The sequence below is a fragment of the Columba livia genome, chromosome 3, assembly GCF_036013475.1.
Source record: "Columba livia isolate bColLiv1 breed racing homer chromosome 3, bColLiv1.pat.W.v2, whole genome shotgun sequence".
Classification (NCBI taxonomy): domain Eukaryota; kingdom Metazoa; phylum Chordata; class Aves; order Columbiformes; family Columbidae; genus Columba; species Columba livia.
This window is the reverse complement of record NC_088604.1, coordinates 4,278,767-4,293,788: the sequence shown is the minus strand read 5'-3', so window position 1 is coordinate 4,293,788 and position 15,022 is coordinate 4,278,767. Positions and strand designations below refer to the sequence as shown.

At 51.6% G+C, this 15,022-nt stretch overlaps 1 protein-coding gene across 8 annotated transcripts; it reads right to left on the bottom strand.

Moving 5' to 3' along the window:
• Nucleotides 1-4,279: 4,279 nt before the first annotated feature.
• On the bottom strand, nt 4,280-14,625 carry XKR5 (XK related 5). 8 transcript variants are annotated; one of them, XM_065055645.1, is made up of 7 exons: nt 13,194-13,405; nt 11,680-11,863; nt 11,415-11,596; nt 9,560-9,769; nt 9,270-9,439; nt 8,090-8,201; nt 4,280-6,283 (listed from the first exon to the last, which is right to left on the bottom strand). In XM_065055645.1, the coding sequence occupies exons 1-7, from the start codon at nt 13,249-13,251 to the stop codon at nt 5,238-5,240; spliced, it is 1,962 nt and encodes a 653-aa protein (XP_064911717.1). In that variant the 5' UTR covers nt 13,252-13,405; the 3' UTR covers nt 4,280-5,237. The 8 variants fall into 8 exon arrangements, with proteins under 8 accessions (XP_064911717.1, XP_064911718.1, XP_021143775.2 ...); XM_065055646.1 differs by having other exon boundaries at nt 9,560-9,670; nt 13,194-13,373; XM_021288100.2 differs by lacking the exon at nt 13,194-13,405 and adding an exon at nt 14,490-14,625 and having other exon boundaries at nt 9,270-9,769.
• Between the last annotated feature and the right edge of the window lie 397 nt (nt 14,626-15,022).

Sequence of the window (15,022 nt, the reverse complement as noted above, 5' to 3'; positions counted from 1 at the left end):
GCATGTCCAGACACACACCAACATCATCAGCTGACCTCCCATGCATGTCCAGACACCTGCCCACACCTGTGCCCACCTATCCTACACATCTGGATGCCCGCTCATGTCTGCACCCACCTACCATGCACTTCTGGATGCCCACATGCATCTGCACCCACCTAGTGCGCATGTCTGGACGCCCACCCACATCTGCAACCACCTCTCTCACACATCTGGATGCCCACCTGCATCTGCACTGACCTACTGTACATGTTCGGGGTGCCCACCCAAGCCTGTACCCACTTAACATTAATGTCTGGGTGCCCACCTACATTTGCACCCACCGCCCCGTGCCCACCCTGACACCCATCTACCTCTGCACCCCCCACCCACACCCACAGCCCCAGTGCTGGACCCAACATCTCTCTCCCCAGATGTGGGGGGTACCCTCCCCATCCCATCCCCTTCTCAAACACACATCCTATATGGGTCCCTAAAAAAGCCCCCCAAAGCTCCCCAGGGCTTTTGCTTTAAAAACCTCCCTTCAAACAAAAACACCGGATCCTTTGGCTTGTGGGATCTCCAGCACCCCTGGATCCCCGCGGATCCCTCACACTCACAGATCTCATCCCCTGGCCATGGGGAGGATGCACGGGAGGGACAGAAACGCTGCTCCAAGGGAACCCAGTTGTCCCAAACCTGGTGTTGGGAACACGAAGCGTTTTCCCAGCCAAACCCAGCACAGGAAGCGCAGTCCCTGCGTTTTCGTTAAGCACTTCTTATTAGGCAAGTCCTGATTAGCCATGTTAACCCTCTGCAACACCCCCTTCCATGTTATTGCTCAGCCTTTGAGCAATGGGTACAGAGATGCAGCGTTTATAAGAACACTAAAGACACCAAAAATGGATTTGAAACAAATCAAAACTGGGGGAATAAAAGATATCCAAAGTTTCAGCTTGGAAAAAACAAGCAAATAACAACAAGCCCAGAGCAAATATTTATATTTTCTGTAATGTCCAAATCTTGCATTTCAATATTTTTGGAAGTGAAAAGGTGTTTTTTTGGGGAAATATTTTCTGGCTAAGTTTTGGGGGGGTTATATCGTCTTGGAGCTGGAGAGAATGTTTGGCCTGTTGCAACAGGACAAGGGGTGGTGGTTTTAAACTAAGAGGGAAGACTCAGGCCAGATATGAGGAAGAAATTGTTTGTGCTGAGGGTGGTGAGAGCCTGGCCCAGGTTGGCCAGAGAGGTGGTGGATGAACCATCCCTGGAGACATCCCAGGCCAGGCTGGACGGGGCTCTGAGCAACCTGAGCTGGTGAAGATGTCCCTGCTCATGGCAGGGGTGGCACTGGGGGAGCTGTGAAGGTCCCTTTAACACAAACTATTCTATGAATCTATGATTGTATATTAGCCACCTCCAGGATCCCAGAGCTCCCGTTACGCTTCCACCAGCTCCCATATGCGATGCTGCAGCAGAATCTGTCCTGAGCATCCCGCTCTTCACATATCTGCAGCACTGGGTGGCTGCACAACCTCTGGAGCAAGCATCTGTTTTGTGGCTTGGAGCAGCATCTCCCTCTGCTGGCTGAAAGAGCTATGGGGAGAAAATCCTGCTCCAGCGTCACTGCTGCAGTCTGGCAGCATGGGGAAAATACCTGCATGTGCACCATGTCACTGGAGCATATTGAGCTCCCCCGCAGCGAAAGGAACTCTTGTGAGGGGTATCTGCAGCCCTGACACTGCTCCTGCTCCAATTGCCCTTAATTAAATATCAGTCATTTCTACAGCTGGAGAACTGTGGCTCAGTGCTGGGAGTCGTTCCCAAACTCCTGGGTCACTCCTAAAATCCTGGGTCCTTCCCGGACACCTGGGTCCTTTCCGATCTCCTGGGTCCATCCCAGAATTCTGCGTCTCTCCAAAACTCCTGGGTCCTTCACAAACTCCTGGGTCCTTCACAAACTCCTGGGTTCTGGCATCCTCCTTAGGGAGAGAAAGGACTTTCTTGTCCTAGACCTAGTTGGTCATGGTTTGGGGATGGGTGAGCAGCCACCACCTGGTTCAGGATAAGTCTGGGACAAGGAAGGAGATATCAAGCCCCGTACCCTTCATATCTGTGTCCTTTCTTTGCACATCGTCCAGCTGGAGAAAGGGAAAAACCCAGCTCAATGACACAAACAGCGGGTAGAGCAGGAACGGGTAGAAAATTTAAGAACACAGGAAAATGGGGTTGTACACATGTCACATCCAGCCGTCACACCCAGTGGTTCTCTTGCAAAGCAGGAGATCAAGGTCCACCATGGCCTACAGTGAGGTCCAGAGAGGACCTTACAGGCTTATCTGCACCCCTGGCACAAGACACAGACATAGCAAAGGCTAGTTTGTTTTTTTTGTTAAGTGGCGTTATATATTATCAAAATAGAAGAAACAAATTAGATAAAAATTTCTGTAATGCTGCAGCAGCTCTGCTGCCTTCTGTGTGATGCAGAGAGAGGAGCGCCTGGAAAAGCTGCTGCGATTGTCCCTGCAGAGCCCGGTCCCAGCACAGTGGGGTCCAAAGGGAGACACGGAGCTTTCACCACCTTGAAAAGCAACTTCACGCCGAGAACGGCACCAACCAGGTTTTTGCTGTGCAGATCAGCTTAGAAGAAACATCTGGCTGGATCAGTCCTGAGCAGTCAATGCTACATGGAAGGTTTTTTTCAACAAATCACGGCATGCCTGTCCTTCATGCTGCCTTTCCCACCAGGTGGCATTACCACAGGATCACAGAATCACAGAGTGTCGGGGATTGGAAGGGACCTGGAAAGCTCATCCAGTCCAATCCCCCCACCAGAGCAGGAACACCCAGATGAGGTTACATAAGAAGGTGTCCAGGCGGGTTGGAATGTCTGCAGAGGAGACTGACTCCACAACCCCCCTGGGCAGCCTGGGCCAGGCTCTGCCACCCTCACCGGGAACAAGTTTTTTCTCGTATTTAAGTGGAACCTCCTGTTTTCCAGTTTGTACCCATTACCCCTTGTCCTATCACTGTTTGTCACTGAGCCTGGCTCCATACTCTTGACACCAAGTCCTGCAGCAGGACAACAGCTGGAGGCTGTGGCCAGATGTGCACCAGCTGGCAGCCACGAGCTCCCAGTGAACCCAGCTGATGGGACCTCAATCGACGTGTCAAGACGTGTCCCGTGCACAAACCCACATCCAGCCAGACTGCATGGAGGCACCACAACAACCTCATGAACTCTACAGGCTCAGGGAAGAGTGGTTGGAAAGCTGCCCAGTGGAAAAGGACCTGGGGGTGTTGGTGACAGCAGCTGAACATGAGCCAGTGAGTGCCCAGGTGGCCACGAAGTCCCTTATGGTTCTGTGAACCATAAGAAGAGTGTTGGTCTCTTCTCCTAAGTAGCAAGTGACAGGACAAGAGGAAACGGCCTCAAGTTGTGCCAGGGGAAGCTTAGATTGGATATTAGGAAAATATTCTTCCCCAAAGGGCTGTCGGGCATTGGAACAGGCTGCCCAGGGCAGTGGTGGAGTCACCATCCCTGGAGGGGTTGAACAGACATATAGATAAGGTTCTCAGGGACGTGAGTTAGTGCCGGAGTTAGGCCAATGGTTGGACTTGATGACCTTGAGTGTCTCTTCCAACCAAAATGATTCTCTGATTCTATGATTAAGTATTTCCGAGACCACAGTACTGAGGCTTTTAATTTGCGATATAAATAAATGGGGATTTTATGGTGGTGGGACTATGCAGATTTGGCTCGAGGTTAAATTTAGGAGGGAGCATCCAGACAGCTCTGGATTATCTGCAGCTGGGTGGAAGGAGACAAGGAAGAGGCAGAAAAGGCCACCTGAGGAAGCAGGATGGTGGACAAGCAAGGAGGACGTGGCTCTTGGTTACAACTCAGGGTCCTGAGGTTGTGGTCTGCAAAATGAAGAGGGTCTGGGCTCCTACGTGGCCCCAGCAAATTGAGTTTGTAAAGCTCTCAAGGTGAACCTGGCAGGGGAAACATAAATCAAGCACCACTGAGCCTCACTTTAAGGCTTATTCTGCCCAGAAGGAAGGGTGCATGAAGGTAAAACTCATTATTTTGCTGGTTTTGGTACTTTTTTGCCATAAGAAGACTGCTTGCAGCCCCTGGAGGCAGCAGCCCCATCTCCACACTGGGACACACCAGCAGCTCGAACAGGCGTCTCTTGAAGAACATGCTTCAAGACATCATCACCAATATACAAAAGGCAGCATGCCACAGCTGGCTAGCAGGACTGTTACATAAATAAGTTGAATAAATATCTATATCTGGAGTTTTGAGATTTTTTTGAGACCTCAGGGCCTTTCCAAAGCTGCAAGTAGAAGATGCACCAGGAGGGAAGGTGATGTCCTAGTGTAGGAGTCCGTCCGAAGAACAGTATCTGCCTGAACATTGCCATCAAGAACAGATGGACAACGACTTGGAGGGAGGCCTGGAGAAAAGAACTGTGTTGCACGGTTCTCTCCGACCCGGGGACAAGAGCTGCTGTCCAGAAGATGGATTTTCACCTACTACTTCGGCCAAATTTGCCCCCATCTCCCCTCTGTTACAAAGGCCAATGAAGAAGAGCATGCGCAGAGGCTCGACAAGGGTCTTGAGGTCACCCAACAGACCTGAAAGAGACCCCTGATGTTAGGCCGGCTCTGACAAGCGAAGCGGGGACTCTTTGAGCCTGCGCAGTTAAGCCTGGATTGCGAAACAAAGGCGGAGATTGGCCTCAATCAGTGGGAGTGAGGGGGGGTGAGGAAGCACAAGAGATGACTCCCAAATGGACACCGTTGAGATCTCCCCACCAGAGGATCCTGGATCACAATACAGGGCTGTCAGGATGCTGTTGAGGACCCAGGACCATAGGGACACCTTTGGACCAGTGGTGGTAACCAGTCCCCTTTCCCCCTTTTCTTTTTCTTTCCCTTTTTCTCTACTTTATCGCGTGCTGCTTTACAGGCAAAACAATAAAGTAACACTGTTTGATTGAATTATAACCCCTTGGCATTTTGGTCACCTTAATTTTGCGCTTTGAGCTCAAGGGAAATGGACCATCATGAGTCCATCACAGAACGGACCTTGACACCTAGCAATGGAAGGACATCTGCCCGGTGGCAGACGGCACCAGGGGGATGGTCTCCATGGCCAGCGTTAACATCCCACCACCTCCCGCCATACCCTATGGATGAGACAGTCACCCCAGCACCGACCTAAGGTGACAACACAGCCATTTCCAACGTCATTCCAACAACTCAGCCAGGTCTGTCCCCTGTCCCGTCTCCCCCCATCCCTGCTGCGGGCTATGGGGGGCAGCCTTGGGGGTGGAGGTGAAGCACGGCGGCCTCAGCTTGCCCCTCACCACAGTCCCTCGTGTGCCACAAGGATGGATGTCCCAAGGTTGATGCCACCCAACGGGGGCACCCTCTGACCCCACAGGCTCCAGCCCCTCTTTGGGGGTACCCAGGGAAGAGCTGCTCGGCGGATGCTTGTGGGTGCAAGTGCCCAAGATTGGGCTGATGCTCGTGATCCCGAGGGGTGAATCCCATTGTCCGACCCCCAGGCAGCCTGGAGGAGTCTGGGCTTCATTGTCCCTTTGCACCAGGGCCATGCATGTTGCTTTTTCTGTCCCCGTGTTGGGTGAGGCGATGCTTTTTGCACTGAAATATATAGAGGAGCCCTCGGGTTCATCCAAGGAGAAGCTCCTGGGAAACGATACAGCTGGCTGAAAACCAGGCTCCTGCCCTGCTCTGTCCTGCCCTGCTGTTCTCGTAGTGCCAGGTTTGCTGCCTTCTCCATCCCCCGTCACCTGCGATTTCTCATCAGTCACACCAGATTCAACACCCCGAGGACCCATTTCCCTTGTGGGCAGGGAAAGGTTTGCCCCAGGCTCAATGCAGGTGGGTTTCCCCATCACCCATCCTCCAGCATAAACCTCTCCCATGCCACCGTCTCCAAAAGCTGCGTTGATGGTGGATATATCTCCTGTCTTCAAGGCCAGCTTTACCAGCAGCCAGTGGTGATGGTTTGTCCAGCTGTCCTCCACACACCCTCTGAATTGCAGGAGGGACGAGCTGTGCCCATTTTTGGGATCTGCCATGGTCCCTCCCCCTGCTGAGGACTCTCCATCTCCCGAAATTCCCAAATTCTGCCCCAATTTGGAGCCGTCTCCAGCAGCCTCGTCACCACCAGCAGTCGCAGCGCTGCAGGTTGTGTCCAGGAAGCTCTTCCAGATCTCGCTGGACTTGGGATGGAGCAGGATGTAATAAACCACCAGAGCTGCGGCACCTGGAAAAGAGCAGAAAGGTGTCAAGGGACTGAGGCACGGAAATGACCTTACAACCCTTGAGGTTGTAAAGAAGGTATGTATTACAGCACCGGACACATGGGGGATAACTCCACCCAGGACTTGTGTAAATTTTCAGTAGCTGTGAGCTTGGTTAAATGCAGTAAAGTGTCACATATTCATGAAAGTTCTAGGAACGCCTGTACATATTAATAACCTGTCCCGAGAAGGCGGTTCTTATTACAATGAGCTCAGGAGCCCATTGCCATGGTCTCCACCTCCAGCTCCTCCTGGTTTCAGCCGCTCAGCGATCATGAACCCGGGTCCTCTTCTCTATGCACAGCACCTTTGGTCCAGTGTGATGATTTGGTTGGACTCAGACTGCTGGGTTGGTTAAACTGGCATATCTCCTGTTCTGTGCCCAAGTTTCTGTTATCTAGTTCACCCAATGATGCACCAAGAATGCACCCAAGGTTTCTTATCTTTGCAAGGCGTCAGCGAACTCCTGTTTCTTGTACAATAAGTTACACAAAGCTAAGCAAGGCTAGGCGATAGTGACGTGGGTTAACGGTTAGCTCTCTGTTGGCTCTTGAAGTCTCTAAGTGTTAGTTCTTTAAGTGTTCATTAGTTGATTGTTAATTCCCTATAAGAGGATGAGTCCCTGCAGCATTTCAGTGAGGTCTGGAGGAGAAACCAGAACCCTGCTGCCACCTCCAGATCAAGAGGCTCTCTGCAGAGACGCTGTTGAGCATCAGATGTCCGAGCAGCACACCTTGTCAAACATTTTTAGGGATGCAAAAATCCCACCCAAGCAGCTTTTGGGTAAGGGAGTGCTGAGCAGAGTCTCAAGGCTGGATTTACTAATAATCTGGATTGATTCGCAGACTGATGGGTGCGCTGAGTGACAGCAGACAGGGCAGGGAGGTGTGTGATGCAGGAATCCATCCCGCCTCACAGCATCCCAAACCTCCAGCCGTTAAATCACAGAATCCCAGCCTGGTTGGGGTTGAAGGGACCTCTGGAGATCATTGATATTGATCCCATTGATCAAATCCCTCTCAGCTTCTCTTCACCAGTAGGGAATGTAGCAGGATTTTAAGACATCTTTCTATTTTTGTCTTAAATTCGTTCAAGGACAAAGGAATTGCTCTTTTTTCAGCCAAAAAGTGCCCTGTCGTGAACACGGCTGATCTGCGTGCAGCTGGTCTGGGGACATGCACAATGGAGTAGAGTAGGGTATAGGCAATGTATGGAGCACGTTCTCCATCATATATCAAAAAATCCTCTGCATGGACACAAAAAATATTTCCATTTACAAAAGCAGCCCTGATCTTTGAAAGAAAACGGAGTAGGAGAAAGCTGCTGTTGTTCTGTGTGGTCCCACACCAGCGTATTTCCAAAACATACCCAGTGCTGGTTCATCAATCACAAGCCACCTCCATAAATCCTCAATATATGCTCAAATGAAGATGCTTCCCTGCAGCGATCCCCTGCGTTGTACCACTGCCTGCACCCATCGCCAAGCACCAAGATGTGCTTCAAAATTGCGTATATTGTGTTTTGCAGCAGCACCTGAGCCAGTTGGAGACGCCTTAATAATTTCTGCATGCTGCCCTCTTCAGGGATGCGCCTTTGAGAAATGATGAAGCAATGAAACTCAAAGTGGATTTACATTTATCAAGTACATTCAGATGCTTAAGCTGGAAGAAATAAAGCAAGTAGACTGATGCAGCTTAACCAATGATGCTCATTTACTGGAGCTGCTCTCAAAACACACAATCCAGGCTCTATAAAGCAGTGGATCTCACCTATGACAGACCCTGCCATGACGGCCCCAGTCACGCACAGGCTGCTCCTCAGCTCTGTCTGCAGGAACCGGGTGGCCAGAAGCAGCAGGATGGTATTTTCCACCAGCATGATCTGCAGAGCAGAGGGAAGAGAGCTGTCACTTTTATGCTTCTGATGGCTTTAGATGCGCTTCACCCAGTTTCTAGATTTTGCTGATTTGTGTTGCACTTAACTTATTGTCCCGGTTTTGTTAAAAACAAGTTTCTCTTTTAATGAATTTGCCTGTCAGCTAAAGCTTCATATTAGCTGCATTTTCCTGAAAAGCCAGATACATGTTTTGGTAGACATAGCAATAGAACGTGAGGTTATTGATAATGAATTGATGCACATTTCGCAAGAGGAGCAAGGAGAAACAGGTGAGCAGAAACTGACCAATGGAGTATAACATCCTATTCACACGATAATTCATATAAAAGTGGGAGACACGAGGATCTCGTCCCTTTTCCTTATGGCGACATTAGGAGAGGACCTTGCGAGTCGTCCCTGTGAACTGAGACCAGTGACAGACTGAATCCAGTTCCATTGGCTGCAGAGTCCAGTCCAGGACTTCAGGTGTCAGAGCAGTTGCTGGGATTTTCAAGATTGGTTTTGTGTATTTTGTATTATTTTCTATATTTTATCAGTAGCATTAGTAATACATTTTTAGTTTTCCCCACTCTCTTCTCTCTGTCCTTCTTTCCCTCCTGATCGCCTGTCCTTAGTGGGAAGGGGAAAGAGGTTAACAATACACCTGCCACAGGTTTATTGTCACCCTGCAATCAAACCTCGACACTTACAAATTAAAACATAAAGGTTGCTGAACTGAATTTTCCACAAGGTCTCGACCTTTTTTTACCATGAAAAATAACTCTGTAAGAGCAACACAGCTGCTTAATGTTATTAAAACATTGTATGGCTGCTGCCATGAAAATAAAGGCAGCATAGGAGGTGCATCATAGAATAGTTTGGGTTGAAGGGACCTGCCAAGCTCCCCCAGTGCCACCCCTGCCATGAGCAGGGACATCTTCACCAGCTCAGGTTGCTCAGAGCCCCGTCCAGCCTGGCCTGGGATGTCTCCAGGGATGGTTCATCCACCACCTCTGGCCACCCTGGGCCAGGCAGACGCACCCATGTGGAATACCGAATACCCTGGGTACTTACTGTATAAAACACGGCCATCCTGTGCTTGGAGGGACCTGGCCGAACATTGATGTAGCAGAAGATGTACACGGCTCCCAGCAGGCAATTGAACAGCCTCCAGCGCCAAGGCTGGGCCACGATGTCCGTCTGCTGGGCCACCAGCCAGAAGGACATGAGCAGCCAGTGGGCACCTGCAAAGGGAAGGGACCGAAAGGGCAAAGCTGTCCCAGGGGAAGGCTGCAAAGTGCTCCAGGAGCATCTTGAGGGTTGACAGCAACGTGGGTGATGGAGAAGATGATCACAAGTCTTACCGGCCACAGCAAAAACCCAGAGGGAATAGAGCCTGGCAAAGAGCACCAGGGCCAGGACCCTGGTCGCCAGCATCCCTGTTCTCCAGAGCAGCAGGCAGAGGATGGCGGTGGCTGGTGGGCAGAGGTGACCGGGTTTCATCAGGCAGGTGAAGCAGCTGTAGGAAACCAAAGCCCAAGCAAAGGACAGCAGGGACATCCCCGCGCTGACACCTGCGTGGGGACACGGGCAGCTGGGTGCTCTGAAGGATGTCCAACGGCATTGTAGGACCATATAGAATCATGGAATCAGAATGGTTTGTGTTGGAAGGGACCTTCCCTGCTCCCCCAGTGCCACCCCTGCCATGAGCAGGGACATCTTCACCAGCTCAGGTTGTTCAGAGCCCCATCCAACCTGGCCTGGGATGTCTCCAGGGATGGTTCATCCACCACCTCTCTGCCCAACCTGGGACAGGCTCTCACCACATTCAGTGCAAATAATTTCTTCCTCATGTCTGGCCTGAATCTCCCTCCTTTAGTTTAAAACCATCACCCCTTGTCCTATCACAACAGGCCCTGCTAAAAAGTCTGTCCCCATCTTTCTTATCGGCCCCTTTTAAGTCCAGAAAGGCCACACTAAGGTCTCCCCGGCACTTCTCTTCTGAACACCCAACTCTCTCAGCCTGTCCTCCCAGCAGAGCTGTTCCAGCCTCGGATCATTTCTGGGGCTCCTCTGGCCCCGCTCCAGCAGGTCCATGTGTGTCCTGTGCTGAGGACCCAGACCTGGATGCAGAACTCAGTGTTAAGGACCTGTTGCTAAGACGGCACCTCCATACAAGCCAGAAACCTCACTGTCCTGACAGCTGGGAACATTTAAACCAATTCCTGCTAAATATGGTCCCCTTTTCACGCTTGGCTTAAATCCTCTGACCGCACTGTGCCACGGGCAGAGCTCTGCAGTGGCAGGACCGCTCCATCTCTGGTCGCTGCGATTAGACCAGGGACTGACACTGACTCGAGTGTGACCTTCGCTCACTGTGATCCCACATGCAACTTCTCCCTTTGCACAACATGGCTGAATGATTCCCTTTTGTATGAAGCAACCCCCAAATCCTAAATGCTCAGCACTGCACCGTGATTAGAGCTGGACCATCAACAGGAACATGTGTTGAGTTAAAATCCAACCAAGACAATATCTGCTGTGGAGGTCCCTATATGCTGCAGGGAGTGACCATACAGGCCAGGAAAAGCCATGGATAGCTCAGACTACACTGTGTTCAAGCAGATCTTGCTGGAGCGAGTGCAGAGAAGGGAACGGAGCTGGTGAGGGGCTGGAGCACAAGTGTGATGGGAGCGGCTGAGGGACCTGGGGGTTCAGCTGGAGAACAGGAGCTGAGGGGAGACCTTCTGATCTCTGAACTGCCTGAAAGGAGCTTGGAGCCAGGGGGGTCGGGCTCTGCTCCCCAGGAACAAGCGCCAGGAGCAGAGGAAACGGCCTCAAGTTGCGCCAGGGGAGGTTGAGGTTGGATGTGGGGAACAATTTCTTCCCCAAAGGGCTGTGGGGCATTGGAACAGGCTGCCCAGGGCAGTGCTGGAGTCACCATCCCTGGAGGGTTGGACAGATGGAGATGAGGTTCTCAGGGACATGGGGTAGTGCCAGTGTGAGGTTAACGGTTGGACTCGATGATCTTAAAGGTCTCTCCCAACCAAAATTATGTTTAAGCCACATTTGTCCCTGCTGCTTTGAACCGGGTCTCTCCACCCTTTGCACTCTGCTCCTCCAAGCACAGCCCCCCCTGCACCGCGTGGGCACATGCGTCCCCCACCCAAACGTACCCCCCCGGCACCTAGAACACGCTCTCAGGAACTCGTCACTCACCAGGGATGACAGTGGCTGTGTGGACGGCCAGGACGCCGTAGGCCTGCAGCAGGAGGTGAGGCAGGGTCCGCAGCAGTGCTTCCAGCAGCCGCAGCACGCACACGTCCCCGAGTGCCATCAGCTCTGCCCCGGCTCTGACACCGTTATCTGCTTTCACTGCTGCCCGTAAAACATCCCAGTACCTGCAAACGTCACCGTGATGGGACGGCCACCCCGGTTTCCACAGGTCTGGGGGAGCTGGTGGACCACGGGGAGCATCTCTCACCGTTTCCAGAGGCCCAGCTGAAGCAGGTGGAGCACCAGGAGCCAGCAGCTGTGTTGGTGGCCATCTGTCCTGAACCAGAGGATGCTGAGGAGCTGAGCCGCGTAGCCAGGAATGATGCAGGCGACGGTCAGCCCGAACCAGCCCAGCTGTCCATGGACAAGGTAGTGGATGATGGTGCAGAGCCCTGGGGAACAGCAAAGGGACCACAGAATGGTTGGGGCTGAAGGGACCTCTGGAGATCATCCAGTCCAACCCAGCTGCTCACGCAGGGTCACCAGAGCAGATCACACAGGTGGGTCCAGGTGGGTTTGAATGTCTCAGAGAAGGAGACTCCACACCCGCTCTGGGCAGCCTGGGCAGCCCAGCAAACAAGTTTCTGCTCATGTTCACATGGAGCCTCCTGTGTTTCAGTCTGTGCCCGTTGCCCCTCACCCTGGCGTTGGGCACCACTGAACAGAGTCTGGTCCATCCTCTGACACCCACCCTGAGATATTGATCCCATTGATCAGATCCCTCTCAGCTTCTGTTCTCCAGCTGAACAGCCCCAGCGCTCTCAGTCTCCTCATCACAAAGATGCTCCAGACCCCTCAGAATCTTTGTGTCCCTCCGCTGGTCTCCCTCCACTAATTCTTTGTCCTTCTTCAACTGGGGAGCCCAGAACTGGGCACACAACTGCAGATGCTGCAGCCAGAAGGTGCTGCCCACAACCCCCCCAAATTCACCTCCCAGCCGCCCAGGGTGTTCACAGCCCTAGTCCCGGCTTATCTGGGGCTGCCAGCTCCAGATGGCTCTGTCAGCTGAGGCAGAGTCAGCGCCCAGGGGCCCGGCCCAAAGATGGGCTCTGACAACTGAAAGAGCACGGACAAGGGCTCACGCTCCAAATGAATTAAAATAACATTAAAAAACTGAAATACAATAGAATAAAAAATAATAAAATTATATAGACTGAAATAGAAAATAATAAAAAAATAATAGAATAGAAAATGTAAGATGAAGCAATCAAATAAAAATATGATTAAAATTAAAATATAAATAAAATGAAAATTAAAATGAAAATATAATAGAAAAAATAAGATGAAACAATAAAATAAAAATATGAATAAGATGCAAATAAAAATCTAAATAAAATGAAAATAAAAATCTAAATAAAACGAAAATAAAATAATATACAATAAAATATAAATAAATATACAATAAAATAATTTATAATAATATAAAAATAACAAAATAGAATCATAGAACGTCCTGAGTTGGAAGGGACCCACAAGGACCATCGGGTCCAACTCCGATGTTTCCAATCAAACGCAGACAATGACTGGGGTGTGCGCGGATGCCCGCGCGGAAAGCCCGCCCAACGCCGCCCGCGTCTCGGGGGCGCAGCCTCGCGCACCTTCCCCTCTGCGGGGGCGCAGGGACCCGGGGGTGCCCCTGGGCGGCTGCCCCCGCGCCGCGTCCCCCTCTCCGCGTGTGCGCAGCCCCGCGCACCGCCCCGCGCATCCTGCGCGCTCACTCACCCGCCCCGCGCTCCGCCGCCAGCAGCGCCAAGCACAGCGCCGGGAGAGCACCGCGCATCCTGCGCGCCCCTTCGGAGGAGGAGGAGGAGAAGCAGGAGGAGAAGGAGGAGGAGAAGGAGGAGGAGAAGGAAGAGGAGAAGGAGGAGGAAGAAGGAACCGCCAGCCGGCCCCTCCCGCCCGGCCCCACCGGCACCTCCCCAGTGCCCCCGCCCCGTCCCGCTTCTTTCCCGCCAAGGCGAGCTGACGTCACGTTGCCGAGACCTCCGAAATTACCGTGCGGTTGCGCCAGCCCGGCCCAGTATCCCCTAGTTGTGCATTTGCACAAACCTGTCCTCATGTTCCCCAGTTCCTTGTGCATTTGCACAAGCATGTCCTGATTCTCCCCAGTTCCTTGTGCACTTGCAAAAGTATCTCTTGATGTTCCCCAGTTTCTTGTGCATTTGCACAAGCTTGTCCCCATCTTCCCCGGCTCCTTGCACACTTGCAAAAACTTGTCCTAATGTTCCCTAGTTACTTGTGCATTTGCACAAGCATGTCCCAATGTCCCCCAACTTCTTGCACACTTGCACACGTCTGTCCTGATGTTCCCTAGTTACTTGTGTATTTGCACAAGCAGTCCCAATATTCCCCAGTTCCTTGTTCACTTGCAAAAGTCCATCCTGGTGTTCCCCAGTTTCTTGCGCGCTTGCACAAGGCCCTCCCAATGTTCCCCAGTTTCTTGTGCACTTGCAAAAATCCATCCAGATGTTCCCCAGTTTCTTGTGCATTTGCACAAGCCCCTCCCAGTGTTCCCCAGTTTCTTGCACACTTGCACAAGCCCCTCCAGATGTTCCCCAGTTTCTTATACACTTGCAAAAATCCATCCAGATGTGCCCCAGTTCTTGTGCATTCACACAAGCTCCTTCACATGTTCCCCAGTTCCTTGTGCACTTGCACAAGCCCCTCCCAATGTTCCCCAGATTCTTGCATACTTGGAAAAGTCCATCCTGATATTCCCCAGTTTCTTGCACACTTGCACAAGCCCCTCCTGATGTTCCCCAGTTTCTTGCATGCTTGCACAAGTCCATCCCAATGTTCCCCAGTTTCTTGCACACTTGCACAAGCCCCTGGTGATCTCCAGTTCCTTATGGATTTGCACAAGCCCCTCCAGATGTTCCCCAGTTCCTTGTACACTTGCACAAGCCCCTCCCAATGTTTCCCAGTTTCTTGCACACTTGCACAAGCCCCTCCCAATGTTCCCCAGTTCCTTGTACGCTTGCACAAGCCCCTCCAGATGTTCCCCAGCTTTTTGCACACCTGCACAAGCGCCTGCTGATGTTCTCCAGTTCCTTTTGCACTTGCACAAGCCCATCCGATGTCCCCTTGTGCGATGCCCAAGCGATGTGCACCCACTGCAGGGCCGAGCACCAGGTGGCAGTCAGGACACGATATGCAGGGAGCCACAAATTAATTCAGTTATTTTTTTTCCTCTCCCCCCCCAGGAAATGAAACCTTTATAAAATGAGATCCCAACCGCTGCTGGTTGCAGCTGCACTTGTTTGTGCACAGACGTGTCCTATCTGCTTTTTTCCCTCTTTCCAGCCCTGCAGCCTTCGTCCCCTGGAAACCATAAACTCTCTAGAAAATAAACCCTCACAAAAGGCCATGGTGGGCTGTTATAATGAAGCCCAAATATCATCTAAGGTTTTGTCATTGCTTTTGCAAAACCATGCAGGAAGCTCCCAAATGTTTGTAGGATGGAAGTGTGTTTCAGGGATTTTATGCATTTCCTGTTGTTCTTTGAAATTTTACTGAGTTTCTTTACGGCCCTGTGAACTAAACCTGGATTC

Excerpts from the sequence above, each read along its gene's own strand:
- XKR5 (XM_065055642.1), bottom strand. The coding sequence starts at position 13,251 with ATGCGCGGTGCTCTCCCGGCGCTGTGCTTGGCGCTGCTGGCGGCGGAG. Across the intron at positions 11,864-13,193 it reads GGCGGCGGAGCGCGGGGCGG|GGCTCTGCACCATCATCCAC; the intron begins GTGAGTGAGCGC and ends GCTGTTCCCCAG. Across the intron at positions 11,597-11,679 it reads CAGCTGGGCCTCTGGAAACG|GTACTGGGATGTTTTACGGG; the intron begins GTGAGAGATGCT and ends TGACGTTTGCAG.